This window comes from Lates calcarifer, linkage group LG3, assembly GCF_001640805.2.
Source record: "Lates calcarifer isolate ASB-BC8 linkage group LG3, TLL_Latcal_v3, whole genome shotgun sequence".
NCBI lineage: Eukaryota > Metazoa > Chordata > Actinopteri > Centropomidae > Lates > Lates calcarifer.
In genome coordinates, this window is record NC_066835.1 from 313,879 (window position 1) to 337,543 (window position 23,665).

At 39.9% G+C, this 23,665-nt stretch overlaps 1 protein-coding gene across 3 annotated transcripts; it reads left to right on the forward strand.

The window, feature by feature from the left end:
• The first annotated feature begins 223 nt into the window (after window positions 1-223).
• si:dkey-81h8.1 (uncharacterized) lies at window positions 224-15,401 on the forward strand. 3 transcript variants are annotated; one of them, XM_018695453.2, is made up of 9 exons: window positions 224-409; window positions 3,339-3,438; window positions 3,744-3,857; window positions 4,049-4,105; window positions 5,126-5,263; window positions 10,417-10,464; window positions 10,681-10,794; window positions 11,844-11,933; window positions 12,863-15,401. In XM_018695453.2, exons 2-9 carry the CDS (start codon window positions 3,343-3,345, stop codon window positions 12,971-12,973), a joined length of 768 nt encoding a protein of 255 aa, XP_018550969.1. In that variant the 5' UTR covers window positions 224-409; window positions 3,339-3,342; the 3' UTR covers window positions 12,974-15,401. The 3 variants fall into 3 exon arrangements, with proteins under 3 accessions (XP_018550969.1, XP_018550970.1, XP_018550972.1); XM_018695454.2 differs by having other exon boundaries at window positions 12,866-15,401; XM_018695456.2 differs by lacking the exon at window positions 10,417-10,464.
• The last annotated feature ends 8,264 nt before the right edge of the window (window positions 15,402-23,665 follow it).

Genomic DNA, 23,665 nt, shown 5'->3' on the forward strand with positions numbered 1-23,665 from the left:
TTGAAAGTTGGCCGATTTCCCCCCTGAGCATATTCTTCACATTCTATACATGTTTATAATCTGTCTCTAATATTGTGTTATCATGATTGTTCATATCTATATTCAGTATATTGTTCTTCCCACATAATTTAGAGTTATATATGTTTCGTTTTACAGGTTATGTAACGGTGAGCCCAGCCTGCCCAGCCCAGCCTGCCGCAGGCTGCAGTCATGAACGTGAACTGCATCACATAGCAAGTCCAAAAAAAAAAAAAAAAAGTCGCAGCATCAGTGTGCCGCAGTGAAATCCAGCTCCTGAACACACCCTGCTGCAGCCTGCAGAGCAGCCACACAACACTGACAGCACACTCAGCTGTACATCTTTACCGAGCAGAAAAGGAAAGAGACGGCGAACTGGAACACAGCTGAGGTAAGATCATCTGTTCACTGCATTTTGTCCCGCAGGAGAAACCAGGAGAGGATGCCTGGGACAGGACGAAGTGACATTGAAAACAGCGCCAAGGAAGCGAAGCGTCATTGCTTATTTAGCATCCGAGTTGTTTGTATGTCCTCACAGTTTGTGGACATCAAATCCGTGCGGGACTCTTTGACATTTCACAGTCACTTCTCATGTCGTGTCCTGGAGCTGGCTTCTGGCAAATCACTCTGCGGTCTTATCAGTGCGTCTGTCTCAGCCGCGGAGCAGAGGGCCGTTCTCTAACTCACCACATCTGATTTTTTTTTTTTGGTTCAGGATGTGTTTCTCAGTCTAAACTAAACGAAGACTGAATGCAAATTCTCCGCATGTTTCTGTATAGAGGTCGCAAGTGTTAATTAAACACTGGGCTTGTGGCTGTTATGATCTATAGCACATAAAAAGGTCGACAGCACATCTTCAATGTTCTCCGCGTCAGCAGATTAATACACAGATGATGATAAGTCAGCACTGTATTTTTGTAGTCTCCTATAGTGGCAGACGTCCCTGGTTTTTGGTGACTCTAGGAATTCATATATATATACCCTTGAAGACATCTTGAATAAACAGAGATATCTGTGTGACAGACTCAACAATCTCTCACTGACCCTAAGACAGAGAGTGGGGCATCTCCTCCAATTTCACTTTCTTAACTAACAAGTGCAAAACACACAATGATAGTTTGACAAATATTAACATCATGTTCAAAGGATTGCCTTTCAGGGCCTCTATGGTGGCCCAGCTCTGAGCAGCCAGTCAGTGGAGCACCTCCTGTTAGGGGACAACAATCAAACTACACAAAAAGGACCCGGAATAACATCCACAGTCTTGTTCCACAGTTTTAAGCCTGTAAGATCCCATTGCACTGCCATTATTTTTTCTGAGGGGACCTAATATCTTTCAGGGCAACATATCTGGAGCTGAAGCATGGAGGTAAAGGACAGCAGGAAAACTTGTCACTGATTTTGCTGTGTTTTTTTAATCCTAGTACACACAAATTATGTTGACTTGTGATTTATTTAGACTAATATGGAGTTACAAACATTTGTGAGAGTAGTAGACTAGTGTATGTGGGGTAGACTGTACTTTTAAACACATACAGTCATTCTATTCTTTTTTTTTTCTTCTTTTTTTCATGTATATATTTAACTTCTTTGTCCTTTTACTGTTTTGGAGCTGTCTGGCACAAGAATTTCCAGGATTAATAAAGTTCCATCTTATCTCATCTTATCTTATCTTATCTTATCTTATCTTATCTTATCTTATCTTATCTTATCTTATCTTATCTTATCACTTTGGATTATTTATACACTTTTTCAACATCTGACCACTATTGGCACTATAGAGCAGAGTTTTAAAAAGCTGCTCTCCATTTTGTGAACTACCAGACACAAGGACACACATGTACACTGATGATAGTAGGGGCCAGTAAAAGGCAGCAAAGTCATGATTTGGTGGCAGCTGTTGAACCATTTTTGCTTAATGGAATCTTTGGGGTGTCTTGTAACTGCATTAACAGACTATATTTCTGCATTCCCTTGATTGTCAGCTGTTTTGTGTATGTCAGTTGACCAAAATTCAATGGACTCCACTGAGTGAAAATCAATCAAGATTCATTTTGTGGTATCCCCATCCTCTCTGATATGTTCTTCCATATTTTGTACCTGATGGAGAGATGAGGGGTCATGTCATCATAACTTCCACCTCCTGTCCAATGCAGAAACACTACTGAATACAACATATAAATTGACTTCCACAACAAATACTGCCCCCAGTATAACCTGGCTTGTGTTTATTTTTTAGACCCATCACAGGTGCTGAATGCATCTCTTTCCTTAAAAGAATATTTGCAAAGATACATTTTCTTCGTATTCCCTCTCTTGCATCTGCAATCGGTTTATTTATTCATTTATTATATTTATTGTATATATATACATTTATATGTTTACACCACCAACTGTTGATCAGTAGAATTCTGTTAAACCATGGGACATCATTAGATCGACATGGCCACATTCAAGAAATTAATTTAACAGAAACTGAGAAACTGCAACTGCATACAAGCATAGAGATCATCAAGTTTCAATGTAAAAAAAAAAAACAGTGGTTATTCTCAGTGGTCCATCTTAAAGATGGCTCTGAATTAGTCATCAAATCAGTTTCTTTACTTTCTGCTTTTTAATATCTTCAAATATGTGATCAAGGACCAATCTATTATGTACCCATAATTTTTCTCATGCTAGTATAGCCAGATAAAAGTTTCAAACCATCTGTAAAAAGTCATCAGAATACAGGAAATGACATTCACTTCAGTAAAAATTTTCTGGGGGAGGACTGATTTTCAGTGCTTCCTATGCCTGTGTCTATCACCCACATGCCCCTTAGACTTAGAGACTTAGACTTAGACAGACTTTATTTATTTATTTAATTTGCATACATGTCTGTCCCTGTACATGCCGTATATCCATCATCTATACCGCTTATCCGTTAAGGGTCGCAGTTGACATTGGGCAAGAGGAGGGGTACACCAGTCCATCACAGGGCCAACACATATAGACAAACAACCAATTCACACCTACAGGCAATTTAGAATCACCAATTAACCTGCATGTCTTTGGGTTGTGGGAGGAAGCTGAAGTACCCACAGAGAACCCATGCAGACACAGGGAGAACATACAAACTCCACGCAGAAAAGCCCCAGGCAAACTGGGGCTCAAACCCAGAACCTTCTTGCTGTGAGATGACAGTGCTAACCTCTGCACCACTGTGCTGCCCCTTACTGTATACTTACCTGAAATTCTTCCCAAACCTTTTAACATTCCAGTAGATTATTTTCTTGTCTCAACTCATTTTCTACTTAAAGTTGCCATTTCTCCATCAACAGCAGGATGGCTCTTAATGATAAAGACCCGATGGCTGTGGTAGGGACCCTCTCCCCCAGCCAACTGCAGTCCCACCTCAAGATGGAACCTAAGACTCTGGGGGTGAGCAGAAGCATTCACAAGTTTTAAACCAGACCACATATTAGATATGACCCTGTCAGTCAGTGATTCTTTCTCACATATACATACATTTGTCCCAAGTAACAGCTAACTCTGTATCGGGAACTGAATATTGAAATTGTAACCTCATGTCATCAGCCTCATTAGAAATATTTCCCTGGTTGTGGGATTCTGATTTAAAGTGTATGAAAGCTGACTTTCTGACTATTTGCCATATTTGGAATGCATCTGGAGAACCATATACGCTGATCATCTCTTCTACCTGCTTCTTCAAACCTCTCCCTCAGGCTATCCAGATCGTTATTGGGGCTTTGATTCTTTGTCTGAGTGCCTCAGTGCTCCAGATCCACGAGGTCCACTTTACAGGGGATGTGGCCCTCTTCCTGATCGTTGTCATACAGGTTAGTTAGAGACTACTGAATGTAAAGTTTTGTTAATGTTAAACAATATGTATATCCAGATTCAGGTCAGGTCACATAATCTCTTCATGCCTTTCATATTTTTCTTAGCACTGCAAGACATACACGCTGGACTTGATTATTTCTTATTAAAACTTATGTTGTGTCTAAGAAAGTTGAATTGTAACCACCAGGTGACCTTGTCTGGTTCAGTACTGGTCCACAGTGGGAGGCGACCTACTCTGTTCTGGGTGAGTCTGGCTTCTACAATGTGGAGCAAATCAAAGCATTGTGTTACAGTCTGGACCCATTCAGAAACAGACACACACTGTTGGACATACACATTCAGATAGATTCATTCAGTGGTCATTTAAAGGGCAGTCTACTTTACAACATACTTTAACGCTTAGGCTAGGCAATTATTACTACTGTACTGAAATTTCATGTTTTGACTGACCAAACAACTAGCCTGCTATTGGCAAAGAAGATCTCCCTAAAAGTGAATTAGGACATTAGGTCCTTTTTAGTGAACCAAAATGTAACTGTGTGGATAGTAGTTTGTTCTTTAATTAATTTTATTTAGAATTTTTGACATTAGAAAAATGTTTGTGGTAAAGTATTTATTTATTGAACTTAGGCCGCCTCCTAAACCTTCTCTTTTTCATAAATAGAACAGGAGCTGAGTTACAATAGCATGGATGATTAGAATTTTTAACATTATATAAAAGGTATATGTTATGATACGAGTGGATGTTTCAAGATAGTTAGTAGTTTGAAAGATTGTCATGGCTCAGAGTTAGAGATACTAAAATGCATGACCCAGAGAGAAACAGTTCTCCTTTATTTAGACTCAGCAGACAAACACAGGCAAGAATACACAGCAGTTGAAGTCGGAGTGGACAGTGGTCAGCAACAAGCAGGAGAACAAGGCAAAAAAACAGGCCAGCATGGCAACATTAGTCATCAATTAGTCAGTGTAATTACATTAATTAAACACATTAATCATGAAAATGTAAATCATCCTTGAAAGAGATCTGGGTCTGCAAACTGCTCCTTCATCTGAAGCTGCTCCTTATGCCGAAGGGCCATGTATGCGCCCTTAACACCCGGGACACACTGCCTGACACAGACAAATTTGAAGGAATGCTTGACAGAACTGCATGTAGGCATGATGCAGCATCATAAAATAGTAGCTTTCCAAGCACATGTGCTTTTCTGTAGGTAGGTTTGTGTAATTACCCAATTTTGCTCACAGCTTTTGTCATTTGCAGGTGAAATGCGTCCTTGTGCTGCATCTTATCAGTGCTGCGTTTGCCACTGCTGCCCTGGGTCTGATGTCCAAACACCTGCCCTACCGTCAGGACTCTTACCACTGTGAACACTGCCGCAGACTGGAGCTACATGCTGTGGTATTATCCTTAAAACCTACACAGATGAAATTCTTTAGATTAAAGATTTTAATGATCATATAACAAATATAACAATAGAAATAGCCATATTGTTGGCAAGTACTGTAACAAAGCTGTTAAAATGCACTGTGGTTCTCTGTGGTAGGTGATTTCAGAAAATCTCAAAATTGCTGCGAGAAAATTGAGTCTGGGGCTAAAAGTGATCTGAATGACTCGATTTGCTCTCTACATTGTTTTTAGAAAATAGGAGTCTTACCTGGTGCAGGACTGAAACAATGTTTGCAGGACAGTACCGTACAAACCTTCTCTTACTCTTGTCGCAGTTTGTTTTAATCACACTAGAAACATGTTTCTACAGTTACAACAGTCACTGTGAAAATACTTCAATTTGATGAATCAATTTATTTCATACGTAGAAACAGCCACCATGACAAGTTTATAGTTTCAAAATTTTCCTGTATTGTAATTTCTGCTTTTTATGTCATCTTAAGTGATACTTTATGCTTGGACTTTAAAAAGCATACTTTAATGTGCCAGCCCAAATCATTATTTTTTAAAGGCACAGAACCTGAGTTTGTCCAGTAATCCCACTATTTCTCCAAATGTTGTGCCAGCTCACTGTTGATGGTGAATTGTGTTAGTCAAAAGAGTGGACATTTGGGAGTAAAGGGCCATTATTGGATACTATAACAAAATAAGCGACTGTGTAATTTTAAGAACTGGAATTGCAGTGTTTCAAACTATAAAATCACCAGGGGTCTTATTCATAAAACATCCTAGCTAAATGTAGCTCCTAGCTGGCCATGTTGATGGACATTGTTAGTAGCCATTTATGGAGCAAAAATAAGAGGCATGAGCAGTGAAAATACCAGCATGAGTGATTTAGTGTGAAGAAAAATATTGGTAATATTGTGGTCTGCACTCAGATGACAAAGGTGAGGCAAACACAGTTATACAGCCTATCTGCACAAGATTTGTGAAAGTGTGCCAGTGAAGGACTCGCAGATCACCACTTTATTTGTACATTTGTGGGTTCAACATCCCCCAGGGCTGTAAAACTGTCCCAAGCTAGAACCTCAGGTGCTGTTAGTTAAGATGTAACCTGCCACCTATTGATAATGGGATCTTTTGCCAAAGACAGTGCAATCGGCCCAATGTGCAATGGTTGTTGCAAGATATCTTTAAAGATATTTCACACATCTGCAAGAGAAACTTTCAAAGAATTGTTAGCTACATTGTACAGGCATTATGAGCTGCCTGATGAGCTGATGAAAATACTTTGCAAACACTTCCACCCTGATCTCTACAACATACCGAGGACAGATTATGACAGTGACTTAGAACAGATCCAAAGGATGTGTAGTTCATGCTTGCTTTCACGTGCCTTGTCTCAATGTGTCTCCTCTGCTCCCCTACAACAACAACACTAGCTAGCATTAGTTTAGAAATGGAGTCCTAGACATTGGTGAAGTCCACTAATCCAACCATATATAAAAAGTGGACATTGACTCCAGGTCTGAAAAATGAACCCTATTCAAAGTGCAGTATCACCAAGAGCCACCAAGGGCTGGCTCCAAAAAACTGCTTGTCAAGGGGTAGCAGTGTGGACACAGGCGCAGACACGAGGCAGAAGCAGAGTATACCAAAAAACAAGGTCCTTTATTCAAGCGGGGTCGGTACACGGGTAGGCAGAAAGAGAAAGCAACGGTACAAGAGGGCTAAGCTGAGGCAAGGTCAAAAATACAGGCAAGGGTCAAAAAACTATGGCTGCGAGAGAAAAGTCTTCTTACTAAAGGCTGGTAGGTCTGGCAGAGGCACAAGACGAACTGGCAGGGAGTGCAGGGAGACACAGACACTAAATACACAGGGGCAGGGCAGACAATGAGACACAGGTGAACCACATTAGGGCAGGGTAGGTAATCACCAGGAGGAGGGAGCACAGAAGGAAGGGGAAGACAAGACACCTGAAACAAGAGGGAGGTCAGTGATAACAAAATAAAACAGGAAATAAAACAAACACAACAGAACTACAAAACAAAAGCCCTGGCTCAGAACTGACACCCTGACACTGCTGGCTCCACTGACATCAATTTCTCTCAAGAAATAAGTCAATAGGTGTCCTTAGCTAAATTTACGCCTTCTAATCAATGTTGGCCAATGGTGGCCCTTCTTAAAATAATTCCAGAATTTTAATAGATATTACACCTCAAAGAGGGTATGTTTGGGGGTGTGTCTGGTTTGATTGACTTCCTGAGGCCTGTACTTACTGGATTATTAGAGCAATTTAGGAGTTACTTACCTTACCTGTGGTCTGCTGCCATGGCAGTTTACGCTGTATCTCTGTTCATAGCAGCCATGGTGTTACCATCCTCATAAAAAAGGAGGTGTGATTCTTTGTTGGACAGGAAACCCTATTGAACTAGCCTATAGCACTGAATTTGTCACCGTACATATCTTTCATGTTTTATAAATAAATTTAATTTTTCAACAACAAAAAAAAGCTTTCTGTAAGTGCAGTCAGATTCTCTAAATACCGCATTTGTTTTTTTCCTAAGTTCTTATCAATTCTCCTTCACAGCTTTCCTTAACCTCTGACATTTTCCAGGGAGGTCAAAGAAAAGTGGTTAGGATAGGAGATTTTTTGACTATTTGACTATTGATCATCTTGCCCTCCATCGCCCAAGTCGAGGTACTGAGGTCAATAATACATAATAATACATCCATGGGTCCGCTTCCTCACTGTCACTGGCTCTATCCACAATTTTCTCTGTGATGAGGCTTTACCACACTGAGACTGTTTAAACCATAAATAAATTAATGTGGTTGTTATGAGTGGATGACAGGTTTGGTGAAGTTCAGTCATCAGTAAACTGTATGTAAAAAGATGCCGACATATGCAGATCATATAAACTGTCACATGTAAGGTAAATGATTTACAAAATTAAAATACCCTGAGCACCCAGATCAAGTAGACATCTTGGTTGGTCTGTTCATTGTGACCCTTTTGGTGTGTGGCTGTTACACTCCATGTTTGTCTTGGTCATTTATCATAGCTAAACACAATAAAATGTGTTTTTAGTTCAGTGGTGTTTATTCACCTCATGTAACCATTTTGCATCTAGTAGGAGTGGCAACCAGTGGCTACTTATGTTTGCAGTTTATTCTTAAATCCAGTGGCAGTGACTTAGTCAGCCCTTTTGAGTGCATGATCTTGTATAAGCCATCTTTGACCCTGGTCTTTTTCAGCAGTCCTTATTTTGATGTGTTGGAAATGACCATTCGCTTTAGATTGAGGCTTGGAGGACTTGTCTTGTGTTTAGTGCTGGCAGCCTAGATGCCAGGCTTGAGAACACTCAGCACTCACTTACAGAAATAGTGGAAATTGCTTCTCAGTGAGTTTTGTCAGCTGAGTGTTTCTGGTTTGTCTATTGAGCTGAGTTGTTCATGTAGCCTAAGTAAGTAAGTGCTACTTACTTAGGCTACCTTTTGCAAGTGTAGTACTAGCAGCAGATCCACTGTTGTTTAAAAAAGTGTGATTAAAAGTAACACTTTTTTCTTTTTTTATCTTTTAGTTTCTTGGGAGGGCAAGGGTCACATTGGGGGTTGGGTGGTCTGCCCTTCCAAGACAGTGGTAGCGGAAACACTAGTTACTAAAATTGAATGTGCCAAAGAAAAGAGCCCATCTGGTTTGTTGAGAGTTAAAGCAATGAGCAGTCTGGATGTCTAGGTTCCAGTGGTCTATAGATGTTCCGCTCCGTTCAGCCAGTGTCTCCATTCTGTGAGGGCTAACACCACCACAAGGAGCTCCCGATTGCCTACATCATAGTTTTGTTCCACTGGAGATAAGTGGCAGGAGAAAAAAAGCACAGGGGTGAAGCCTTTGGTCTGTGGAAGCACTGGGAAAGAACAGCCCAGACACCTGTATCAGAGGCATCTACCTCCACCACAAACTGTTTAGAGGGGTCAAGGTGAAACCGCCAATAGAAGTTTGCAAATCCCAAAAAATGCTGGAGCTGCTTCTGGATCTTCGGTCTGGGCCACTCTGCCACTGCCTGAACCTTGACTGGGTCTGTGCAAATCTGTCCACTGGGTCTGGGCAAATCTGTCCAGCAAACCCCCCCCCCCGAGATGTGGCATGGGGCTGAGGAATGGCAGGTAGTAAGCAGTTACTATGGTAGAAGGGGCACCAACTGATAACTGAACTGTGAGACTGAGGCTTGGACTGGGGAAGAGAATGTGGGGCTGCGGCTTGGCACCTGGGATATGGACTGAGGTTAGGGGAGGAAATCTGACTCACTGGTACTCAAACCTTTTCTCATCTCTGCTATGAACTGATATGTAAAATTAAAAGATGAGTCTTGCTCCCAAGCTCACTATCACTATATATAATAGCTAACTGAATGGCCATAACAAACATGAATAGCCATGTCTCCAGTTCTTTGCAGCCCTCACTGTTAATCTCAAATTTTATGTAAGGGAAGCAACACCTTTGTGTTAAAATATTTACTTTTAAACATTTAATATGCAAAGGTATGTGTAAGGTATTTTAAACATTTAATATGCAAAGGTATGTGTGATAACATACAGAAATGGCTAACATTTTAAATGTTTATTTCTCAAACACATCTTGTGTGAAAACATGGAACTATGAACATTTTGAGGCCAGTCTTGTCAGGCAAGTGAGAAGAGAGCTTGGTGAAATTTAAGAAGAATCCTTTTTTTTGCCCATTAGTTTGTTAGTGTTAATGACCTTGTTATGATCACTTGGGATTTTCCTCTCACTGGACAACAGCAGAAGCCCTCCTTCTCCACATCTATAGAATAGAATAGAATAGAACTTTGTCATTGTACATTTACATGTACATCATACTAAACAAGACTATAAAATTAATACAAGAGAGCATAGATCCATAGAGCATGAGGGCTAATTTAATAGTTTGATGAGTATGAAAATGGTATGAATGCTATAGCCTTTGCAGTCACCAGATGTCACCTTTCTGTTTTTCATGCAATAGAGGAAGCAGGCTATGAAGCATGTACAGAGCCATCACCAATGTATGACTGCACATTTAGAATCACATGAATTCATGCTAGACACAACATGTTGTGAAAAAGCAGACTCCATGTTTCTTTGTCTTTACTGTCCACTACAGCAACATTGTTTCAGGAAATGCACCGGGCTGATCGAGCAAAAGTGTAAAGTAAGTGACTGACTACTGTTACAACTAATACTTTGGTCGATAGGTTGTGTTGTTGTTATGACTTGTACCGTGCATGTAGAAGACAGACATGTCTTTAACTGAGTCTTTAACAAACTTTTACAGTCATATTTTTCATGGAATTGTCATAGTCACAGCGCAAAACACTGTTCAGTTGACACACTGTTCCTGTATATATTCTTGAATTTCTCTGCTTAGCTGTTGATTGATGGGATCCTGGGGACGCTAGTGATCTTCCTGGTGCTGGAGCTGTTGATCTGTATCACTGCCATGCTGTTCGGACTCAGTGTCCTTGCTGCTGGTGGAACTCAGGTGAGCGCTGATACCTAAAAACATCTAATGATATTTGATCTCTATAGGGCAGAAAAATTCCAAGACTAAGTCACACAGGCACAGCTTGGATATACTATTGCCTTAAAAGTATACCCAAATAATGCTGGGGTAAAGTGAATACATCAGTGGTGAATGAAGTAGTTAAGCTGATGACAAAGGTACAGTTTAATTAGAAGCTTGGATGCATGGTAATTCCAAGAAAATTGAACCAAGTGTTAGTTTACTATTCAAACTATTGGACTGCATTCACATATAGGTTGAACCATGCACTTGCTTGTGAATGACTGACCATTTTAAGGATGCCTCTTTCATATCCAATCATGATACTATCAACTTTTACCAATTAACCTTTTTACCCTTGAAATGTTCCAGATGTTCCAAAAGTCTTTTGTTGCCCCGGTCACAAAAAATTCAGAATAAGCACATATGTACAAAATCAATGAAACTGATAAGGTAAAACATAAAACACAGTGTCTTTGTACTGTTTTCAATTGAAAAAGGTAAAATCGAAAAAATAAATCAGATAATACATGGAGGATAGACAGACATTTAAAGTGGCATGAAAAGATGTAGGTGAGACTGGTTGTGGAATTACGTGGGAATGATGAAGTGGAACCAGCTCCATTTGCTGATCAAGACTTTTAAGTTGTATGGTTAAAGTTAAAAATCTTAGAATTTTTTGTCACATTTATACTATTTTTGCTTCCAAGAATGAGTACCTATGCTCAAACATTTTTTATTTTATTATTTTTACCATTGGAAATAGATTGATTTATTAAAGATAATGTCATCATTAACTAATTGTTTTGCTTATTCACACATGCATTACAATATTCATACATATACATATTTAGATGGTTGTTAAATAAAATCTTAATAAAGATATTAAAATGTGATGTAATAGTTTAGTATTTTCTTACCAAACATGAGAGTTGCTAACTGTGTGTGTGCTTGTGTGTGTGTGTGTGTGTGTGTGTGTGTGTGTGTGTGTGTGTGTGTGTGTGTGTGTGTGTGTGTGTGTCCTATAGGCTCCCAGCCAGAGACCTGCCTATCCACAGACTCGCCCCCCACCTGCACCAGCTGTACAGGCTGCTCTAGCTGCAGCTGAGCCATCTCAGGTATCTTTTAACAGAATGAGAGACGCTAATGTGTGTAACCATGACTACCAGCAGCCCCTGATTTTTTCTGAATTCTATATCTAGGAAGTGTCCTCCTCAGCTCTGGCCTTAGAAAATACCAACCACATCTCTGCACACATAGTGTCAGATCACTTTGCGTTGTGCTCTGCATTAAACCTTTTGGTGTGCTTGCTTCCCCAAGTGAAGTAGTTTTGGGATTTTGTTCAGTGACAGTAGGATGGATTGACAGGCAGATAGGTGCACCATCAGCAGTAATTTGGACGTTGAACCAAACAGTGGTAGTGAAGAGGGAGTTGAGCTGGAAGACCAGGCTTTCAATTTGCCAGTCAATTGACATTCCAACGCTCACCTATAGTCATAAGCTTTGGGTAATAATTGAAAGAATGAGATTGTGGATACATGTGGCCAAAATAGGTTTCCTCCCTAGGATGTATGGGTTCAGCTTTAGAGTTATGGTGAAGAGCTCAGACATCTAGAGGGAGCTTGGAGTAGAACTGCTGTTCCCTTTGCATCAAAAGGAACCAGTTGAGGTGGTTCAGGCATCTGGTTAGGATGCTTCCTTGGCACCTTCCTTTGGAGGTTTTCTGGGCACGTCCAACTGGGAGGAGACCTTGGGGTAGACACAGAACTTGCTGGCCTGGGAACACCTTGGAATTTCCCTAGGAGGAGCTGAAAAAGGTAGGCTAGAGAAAAGGATGTCTGGGATACCCTGCTAGCCTGTTGCCACTGCAACCCAAACCCAAATAAGCAGAAGAAAATGGATGGATGGAACTTTATATGTATAACATGTGTTGTTATATGTTCTTATCACCAGTGAATCACAGCAGAGTTTGTATGGAGTGTGAATTCCAACTCTTGAATTATAGTTCAGTATGTCTGATATTTCAGCACTTTTGTGTGTGTGTCAGCAGGTGGCTGTGGTCGTGACTGAACCAGATTCAGAGCAGGTGGAGGACATTTCCACCCCAACCACTGAACCCCAGGTGGAGCCAATAGAGGCTGTGGCTACAGAACCCTAAACTCAGCACACACTGCAGCACTTCCTAAGGTGTCATGTTATGTCAAACACAGTGTGGATATGGATGTAAAATGGGAACAACATTTCTGTCAACCCCCATAATTAGGACTCAGTTATCTCCCATTTGACATGATGACTTATACCTCAACTCAGGTGACAAAGTGACAAGAAATCTTCTGATGACAGCATAAATGTTAAGTTTTACATGTAAACAAGAAGTTGTCATCCTGTCCTTTCACTTCTGGCATGATATGAATATAACATAAGTGCTAGCACTGCTGGACATACAGTGTAGTATGCTGTGAATGAATCAGTAGTTGATTTAGAATAAATTGTAGAATACAAATACTAAGAACACTCAAATAAGTATATTGAGGATCTTACTGAAAAAGGGAATGCAAGGGGTGTGTATGATAGATTCACTTCACTATTAGTGTCTGCACATTTTGTGTTGAGGCAGATTCAGTGTGTAACCAGGTACTGTTTTGTCTTTCAAAGGTCTTAAATGTCTCTAGCCTAAACAATATTTGACTGTTAAAATAAGATGTTGTTGGTGGTGGTGTTGCTTAATTATAAACCTTTTTGTTGAGTTTATGCTCTTCCAAACTTGTCCTTCCAATATTTTAGACCTGTTATCTTGAGAGTCAAACTTAAAGGAGTGCTCCAGTGATTTAGTACCTCTGTAAAGTTGGGAGTCTTAAAAGAAACAGATTAATTTATGTTATTCTGGAGACAGAACGATAATTATTGCATGTTGTGATCACAAAATATCAGTTTGCTATGTCAACATAAATAAGTGGTGATCTTTGAATAACAAAAAAGCCATAATCGTCCTTATAACCCACTCACAACAACACTGAAAAAATCTGAAAAAAAGAAAAAGAAAAAAATAGATATCCATTATTGTTTTCATCAATCACTGATAATCACCATCACCAGAAATATGTGTCAATAGAAAATGAATTTGACTTTATATTTGAATTTGAATTGAAGAAGAGTCCTCATGTTAAAATAACTGGACAGTTTCATTATGCATAAAATACACAGATCAGGCATCATTAAGACCACCTGCCTATTATTGTGTTGGTACCCCTTTTGCTGCCAAAACAGCCCTGACCTATCGAGGCATGGACTCCACTAGACCTCTGAAGGTGTGCTGTGGTATCTGACACCAAGATGTTAGCAAAAGATCCTTTAAGTCCTGTAAGTTGTGAGATGGGATGGGTCTCCATGAATCAGACTTGTTTGTCCAGCACACCCACAGATGCTCGATTAGACTGAGATCTGGGGAATTTTTGCTCTGTGGCAGGGCACATTATTCTGCTGAAAGAGGTCACAGCCATCAGGGAATACCATTTCCATGAAAGGGTGTACATGGTCTGCAGCAATGCTTAGGTAGGTGGTACATGTAACATCCACATGGACCCAGTTTCTGGCTTGCCTTCTTCCCAGAGTGCATCCTGGTGCCATGTGTTCCCCAGGTAAGCGACGCACGTGTACCTGGACATCCATGTGAAGAAAACATGATTTATCAGATCAGGCCACCTTCTTCCATTGCCATTGCTCTGTGGTCCAGTTCTGATGCTCATGTGCCCATTGTTGGCACTTTTGGCGGTGGACAAGGGTCAGCATGGGCACCCTGACTGGTCTGTGGATATGCAGCCCCATATGCAACAAACTGCAATGCACTGTGTTCTGACACCTTTCTATCAGAACCAGCCTTAACTTCTTCTGCAATTTGAGCTACAGTAGCTTGTCTGTTTGGACCACATGGGCCAGCCTTCGCATCAATCGCGTGCATCAATGAACCTTGGCCACCCTGACCACTGTTCCCTCCTTGCACCACTTTTGATAGATACTAACCACTGCAGACCGGAAACACCCCACAAGCTAGCCATCACAATTTGGCCCTTGTCAAACTCGCCAAAATCCTTATGCTTGCCCATTTTTCCTGCTTCTAACACATCAGCTTTGAGGAAAAAATGTTCACCACCAACAAGGTGCCATGATGAAGAGATAATCAGTGTTATTCTCCTCACCTGTCAGTGGTCATAATGTTATGCCTGATTGGTGTAGTCTAGTATTCATCCTGTTTGCATGCACAGCACCAACACAACTGTGAACTTCTCAAACACACAACTGCTGACTTACACCGTGTGAAATGATGTTAATGCTATGTTAAACTCTATTGACAAATTTTTAGAATTTCTAGCATTTCCTGTTGGGACACCTTTTGCCTTTTTTGTGCCCAATGAGGCATGCCAGTGTGCGAAAATGAGGTTTTCGCTGCGTTTTGACACTTAATCAGCTCAGAATAACCAAATTCTGTGTGATCTGACCAGGGGAAGAGAAACTGAAGTCTCAGCCACACTGTTATGAAAGTTTCTCAATTTGTAATATTAATAAACATTCATTATGGTTGAAACCCATTATTTCCCTTGGGGACACCTTTTGCCTTTTTTGTGCCCTGTCAGCCACAGCAGTGTCTGAAAATTAGGTTTTTGCTGCTTTTTGACACTATCAGCTCAGAATAACCAAATGCTGTGTAGGAGAAGAGAAACTGAAGACTCAGCCACACTGTTATGAAAGTTTCTCAGATTTTAATATAAATAAACATTTATTTTGTTCGAAACCCATTATGTCCTGTCGGGACACCTTTTGCCTTTTTGTGCCCTGTGAGGCATGCAAGTGTGCGTAAATGAGGTTTTTGCTGCTTTTTGACACTATCAGCTCAGAATAGTCATGTGCCGTGTACTCTGATCAGGAGAAGAGAAACTGGAGGCTCAGCCACACTGTTAAGTTAAGTTTCTCAATTTCTAATATTAACCCTCCTGTCGTGTTCACCCCCCACCCCTTACTTTAGTGTTCCCAGTCAAATTTGACCGGTCTGTTTTAACTGCACTTAAATTAACACAAAAACCATTAATCACCACCAAATTTTTATTTAACACTCTTTAGCTGTGAACAATGTCTCAGAGTAGTGGTTAACATGAATAACTGCAGTGTGTGTGTGTGTGTGTGTATATGTGAAATCATGCACAAGAGTGCCATTTGACACTCAGGTCAGAGTGGGCCTTGCAAACATAGGCAGCCTCTCTGACAGATAACCACGTGGTCAGTCGCCTACTCATAGTGCTCAGAGTAAAGGAGTGCAAGCGAAAGGGATGGGTTCACATAACAGACACATGGCTAGTCCGTGTGAAGATATGAGGCATTGTTTCATCAGGAAGTTGGTTCACATGGGAGGATGGCACATAAGCACGGGAAAGAGATGTGTACCCACAAAAGACATTCACGTTCAGTCTGAAATGTGTGTGTGTGTGTGTTGGGGTGGTGTAAAGGGGATCATTTTCTCATCTGATGGATGAGTATAATCTGGATATCCAATCATTTCCTATGGCTGTCACTTTTGACCGGGAACACTTCAGGTGTAACAAGGTTGACTAAAACACTCAAAATTCAGTGAAAGTGGTGATCATCACTTCTATATGTTCAAGTGCACAGTGTAGAGGATATCATAAGGCCTTGAGGCAATCAGAACACAATATTTACAGAGAACACAATATTTACGAGTGTTTTAAGTTGTAAATCAATCAGATTTGACCCAAACACGACAAGAAGTTTAATGTTAGGAATTGGGAAACTTTGACTTTGACTGTTTTTGACTATTCTGAGATGATGAAGTGTCAAATAGTAGCGAAAACCTCGTTTTCAGACACTTGCATGCCTCACAGGGCACAAAAAGGCAAAAGGTGTCCCGACAGGAAACAATGGGTTTCAAACAAAATAAATGTTTATTTATATTAAAATCTGAGAAACTTTCATAACAGTGTGGGTGAGACTCCAGATCTCTTCTCCTGATCAAAGTACACAGTATTTGACTATTCTGAGTTGATTAAGTGTTAAATAGTAGCGAAAACCTCGTTTTCAGACACTGCATGAGCTCACAGGGCACAAAAAAGGCAAGAGGTGTCCCGACAGGAAATAATGGATTTCAAACAAAATAAATGTTTATTTATATTAAAATCTGAGAAAATTTCATAACACTGTGGCAGAGTCTCCGGTTCTCTTATTCTGATCAAAGTACACAGTATTTGACTATTCTGCGCTGATTAAATGTCAAATAGTAGCGAAAACCTCGTTTTAAGACACTGCCTGAGCTCACAGGGCATGAAATAAGCAAGGTTTCAACCATAATAAATCTTTATTTATATAAAAAACTGAAAAACTTTCAAAACAGTGTGGCTGAGACTCCAGTTCTCTTCCCCTGATAGGAATACACAGCAATTGGCTATTCTGAGCTCATTAAGTGTCCAAACGCAGTGAAAGCCTCATTTACGCACACTTGCATGCCTAACATGGCACAATATAGGCAACAGGTTTCCGGAAAGGAATTAAAGGGTTTCAACCATAATAATTCTTTATTTATATTGAAAACTGAAAAACTTTCAAAACAGTGTGGCTGAGATTCCAGTTCTCTTCCCCTGATAGGAACACACATCAATTGGCTATTATGAGCTGTTTAAGCAGCGAAAACCTCGTTTTCAGACACTACCTAGACTCACAGGGCATGAAATAAGCAACTGGTATCCACAACTGGTTTCCATAATAAATCTTTATTTATATAAAAAACTGAAAAACTTTCAAAACAGTGTGGCTGAGACTCCAGTTCTCTTCCCCTGATAGGAACACACACCAATTGGCTATTCTGAGTTGATTAAGTGTCAAATAGTAGCGAAAACCTCGTTTTCAGACACTACCTAGACTCACAGGGCATGAAATAAGCAACTGGTTTCCAGACAGGAAATAATGGGTTTCAACCATAATAAATCTTTATTTAGACTTCAATCTGAAAAACTTTCAAAACAGTGTGGCTGAGACTCCAGTTCTCTTCCCCTGATAAGGAATACACAGCAATTGACTATTCTGCGCTCATTAAGTGTCCAACCGCAGCGAAAGACTCATTTACGCACACTTGCATGCCTAACATGGCACAATATAGGCAACAGGTTTCCAGACAGGAAATAATGGGTTTCAACCATAATAAATCTTTATTTATATAAAAAACTGAAAAACTTTCAAAACAGTGTGGCTGAGACTCCAGTTCTCTTCCCCTGATAGGAACACACATCAATTGGCTATTATGAGCTGTTTAAGCAGCGAAAACCTCGTTTTCAGACACTACCTAGACTCACAGGGCATGAAATAAGCAACTGGTTTCCACAATAGAAATAATGGGTTTCAACCATAATAAATGTTTATTTAGATTTCAATCTGAAAAACTTTCCAAACCATGTCGCTGAGACTCCAGTTGTCTTCCCCTGATAGGAACACACATCAATTGGCTATTATGAGCTGTTTAAGCAGCGAAAACCTCGTTTTCAGACACTACCTAGACTCACAGGGCATGAAATAAGCAACTGGTTTCCAGACAGGAAATAATGGGTTTCAACCATAATAAATCTTTATTTAGACTTCAATCTGAAAAACTTTCAAAACAGTGTGGCTGAGACTCCAGTTCTCTTCCCCTGATAGGAATACACAGCAATTGACTATTCTGCGCTCATTAAGTGTCCAACCGCAGCGAAAGACTCATTTACGCACACTTGCATGCCTAACATGGCACAATGTAGGCAACAGGTTTCCAGACAGGAAATAATGGGTTTCAACCATAATAAATCTTTATTTATATAAAAAACTGAAAAACTTTCAAAACAGTGTGGCTGAGACTCCAGTTCTCTTCCCCTGATAGGAACACACATCAATTGGCTATTATGAGCTGTTTAAGCAGCGAAAACCTCGTTTTCAGACACTACCTAGACTCACAGGGCATGAAATAAGCAACTGGTATCCACAACTGGTTTCCATAATAAATGTTTATTTATATAAAAAACTGAAAGACTTTCAAAACAGTGTGGCTAAGACTCCAGTTCTCTTCCCCTGATAGGAACACACACCAATTGGCTATTCTGAGTTGATTAAGTGTCAAATAGTAGCGAAAACCTCGTTTTCAGACACTACCTAGACTCACAGGGCATGAAATAAGCAACTGGTTTCCAGACAGGAAATAATGGGTTTCAACCATAATAAATCTTTATTTAGACTTCAATCTGAAAAACTTTCAAAACAGTGTGGCTGAGACTCCAGTTCTCTTCCCCTGATAGGAATACACAGCAATTGACTATTCTGCGCTCATTAAGTGTCCAACCGCAGCGAAAGACTCATTTACGCACACTTGCATGCCTAACATGGCACAATATAGGCAACAGGTTTCCAGACAGGAAATAATGGGTTTCAACCATGATAAATGTTTATTTAGATTTCAATCTGAAAAACTTTCCAAACCATGTCGCTGAGACTCCAGTTGTCTTCCCCTGATAGGAACACACATCAATTGGCTATTATGAGCTGTTTAAGCAGCGAAAACCTCGTTTTCAGACACTACCTAGACTCACAGGGCATGAAATAAGCAACTGGTTTCCACAATAGAAATAATGGGTTTCAACCATAATAAATGTTTATTTAGATTTCAATCTGAAAAACTTTCCAAACCATGTCGCTGAGACTCCAGTTGTCTTCCCCTGATAGGAACACACATCAATTGGCTATTATGAGCTGTTTAAGCAGCGAAAACCTCGTTTTCAGACACTACCTAGACTCACAGGGCATGAAATAAGCAACTGGTTTCCAGACAGGAAATAATGGGTTTCAACCATAATAAATCTTTATTTAGACTTCAATCTGAAAAACTTTCAAAACAGTGTGGCTGAGACTCCAGTTCTCTTCCCCTGATAGGAATACACAGCAATTGACTATTCTGCGCTCATTAAGTGTCCAACCGCAGCGAAAGACTCATTTACGCACACTTGCATGCCTAACATGGCACAATATAGGCAACAGGTTTCCAGACAGGAAATAATGGGTTTCAACCATAATAAATCTTTATTTATATAAAAAACTGAAAAACTTTCAAAACAGTGTGGCTGAGACTCCAGTTCTCTTCCCCTGATAGGAACACACATCAATTGGCTATTATGAGCTGTTTAAGCAGCGAAAACCTCGTTTTCAGACACTACCTAGACTCACAGGGCATGAAATAAGCAACTGGTATCCACAACTGGTTTCCATAATAAATGTTTATTTATATAAAAAACTGAAAGACTTTCAAAACAGTGTGGCTGAGACTCCAGTTCTCTTCCCCTGATAGGAACACACACCAATTGGCTATTCTGAGTTGATTAAGTGTCAAATAGTAGCGAAAACCTCGTTTTCAGACACTACCTAGACTCACAGGGCATGAAATAAGCAACTGGTTTCCAGACAGGAAATAATGGGTTTCAACCATAATAAATCTTTATTTAGACTTCAATCTGAAAAACTTTCAAAACAGTGTGGCTGAGACTCCAGTTCTCTTCCCCTGATAGGAATACACAGCAATTGACTATTCTGCGCTCATTAAGTGTCCAACCGCAGCGAAAGACTCATTTACGCACACTTGCATGCCTAACATGGCACAATATAGGCAACAGGTTTCCAGACAGGAAATAATGGGTTTCAACCATAATAAATCTTTATTTATATAAAAAACTGAAAAACTTTCAAAACAGTGTGGCTGAGACTCCAGTTCTCTTCCCCTGATAGGAACACACATCAATTGGCTATTATGAGCTGTTTAAGCAGCGAAAACCTCGTTTTCAGACACTACCTAGACTCACAGGGCATGAAATAAGCAACTGGTATCCACAACTGGTTTCCATAATAAATGTTTATTTATATAAAAAACTGAAAGACTTTCAAAACAGTGTGGCTGAGACTCCAGTTCTCTTCCCCTGATAGGAACACACACCAATTGGCTATTCTGAGTTGATTAAGTGTCAAATAGTAGCGAAAACCTCGTTTTCAGACACTACCTAGACTCACAGGGCATGAAATAAGCAACTGGTTTCCAGACAGGAAATAATGGGTTTCAACCATAATAAATCTTTATTTAGACTTCAATCTGAAAAACTTTCAAAACAGTGTGGCTGAGACTCCAGTTCTCTTCCCCTGATAGGAATACACAGCAATTGACTATTCTGCGCTCATTAAGTGTCCAACCGCAGCGAAAGACTCATTTACGCACACTTGCATGCCTAACATGGCACAATATAGGCAACAGGTTTCCAGACAGGAAATAATGGGTTTCAACCATAATAAATCTTTATTTATATAAAAAACTGAAAAACTTTCAAAACAGTGTGGCTGAGACTCCAGTTCTCTTCCCCTGATAGGAACACACATCAATTGGCTATTATGAGCTGTTTAAGCAGCGAAAACCTCGTTTTCAGACACTACCTAGACTCACAGGGCATGAAATAAGCAACTGGTATCCACAACTGGTTTCCATAATAAATGTTTATTTATATAAAAAACTGAAAGACTTTCAAAACAGTGTGGCTGAGACTCCAGTTCTCTTCCCCTGATAGGAACACACACCAATTGGCTATTCTGAGTTGATTAAGTGTCAAATAGTAGCGAAAACCTCGTTTTCAGACACTACCTAGACTCACAGGGCATGAAATAAGCAACTGGTTTCCAGACAGGAAATAATGGGTTTCAACCATAATAAATCTTTATTTAGACTTCAATCTGAAAAACTTTCAAAACAGTGTGGCTGAGACTCCAGTTCTCTTCCCCTGATAGGAATACACAGCAATTGACTATTCTGCGCTCATTAAGTGTCCAACCGCAGCGAAAGACTCATTTACGCACACTTGCATGCCTAACATGGCACAATATAGGCAACAGGTTTCCAGACAGGAAATAATGGGTTTCAACCATGATAAATGTTTATTTAGATTTCAATCTGAAAAACTTTCCAAACCATGTCGCTGAGACTCCAGTTGTCTTCCCCTGATAGGAACACACATCAATTGGCTATTATGAGCTGTTTAAGCAGCGAAAACCTCGTTTTCAGACACTACCTAGACTCACAGGGCATGAAATAAGCAACTGGTTTCCACAATAGAAATAATGGGTTTCAACCATAATAAATGTTTATTTAGATTTCAATCTGAAAAACTTTCCAAACCATGTCGCTGAGACTCCAGTTGTCTTCCCCTGATAGGAACACACATCAATTGGCTATTATGAGCTGTTTAAGCAGCGAAAACCTCGTTTTCAGACACTACCTAGACTCACAGGGCATGAAATAAGCAACTGGTTTCCAGACAGGAAATAATGGGTTTCAACCATAATAAATCTTTATTTATATAAAAAAACTGAAAAACTTTCAAAACAGTGTGGCTGAGATTCCAGTTGTCTTCCCCTGATAGGAACACACATCAATTGGCTATTATAAGCTGTTTAAGCAGCGAAAATCTCGTTTTCAGACACTACCTAGACTCACAGGGCATAAAATAAGCAACTGGTATCCACAACTGGTTTCCATAATAAATCTTTATTTATATAAAAAACTGAAAAACTTTCAAAACAGTGTGGCTGAGACTCCAGTTCTCTTCCCCTGATAGGAACACACACCAATTGGCTATTCTGAGTTGATTAAGTGTCAAATAGTAGCGAAAACCTCGTTTTCAGACACTACCTAGACTCACAGGGCATGAAATAAGCAACTGGTTTCCAGACAGGAAATAATGGGTTTCAACCATAATAAATGTTTATTTATATAAAAAACTGAAAAACTTTCCAAACCATGTGGCTGAGACTCCAGTTCTCTTCCCCTGATAGGAACACACATCAATTGGTTATTATGCGCTATTTAAGCAGCGAAAACCTCGTTTTCAGACACTACCTAGACTCACAGGGCATGAAATAAGCAACTGGTTTCCACAAAGGAAATAATGGGTTTCAACCATAATAAATCTTTATTTAGACTTCAATCTGAAAAACTTTCCAAACAGTGTGGCTGAGACTCCAGTTCTCTTCCCCTGATAGGAATACACAGCAATTGACTATTCTGCGCTCATTAAGTGTCCAAACGCAGCGAAAGCCTCATTTACGCACACTTGCATGCCTAACATGGCACAATATAGGCAACAGGTTTCCAGACAGGAAATAATGGGTTTCAACCATAATAATTCTTTATTTATATAAAAAACTGAAAAACTTTCAAAACAGTGTGGCTGAGACTCCAGTTCTCTTCCCCTGATAGGAACACACATCAATTGGCTATTATGAGCTGTTTAAGCAGCGAAAACCTCGTTTTCAGACACTACCTAGACTCACAGGGCATGAAATAAGCAACTGGTATCCACAACTGGTTTCCATAATAAATCTTTATTTATATAAAAACTGAAAAACTTTCAAAACAGTGTGGCTGAGACTCCAGTTCTCTTCCCCTGATAGGAACACACACCAATTGGCTATTCTGAGTTGATTAAGTGTCAAATAGTAGCGAAAACCTCGTTTTCAGACACTACCTAGACTCACAGGGCATGAAATAAGCAACTGGTTTCCAGACAGGAAATAATGGGTTTCAACCATAATAAATCTTTATTTAGACTTCAATCTGAAAAACTTTCAAAACAGTGTGGCTGAGACTCCAGTTCTCTTCCCCTGATAGGAATACACAGCAATTGACTATTCTGCGCTCATTAAGTGTCCAACCGCAGCGAAAGACTCATTTACGCACACTTGCATGCCTAACATGGCACAATATAGGCAACAGGTTTCCAGACAGGAAATAATGGGTTTC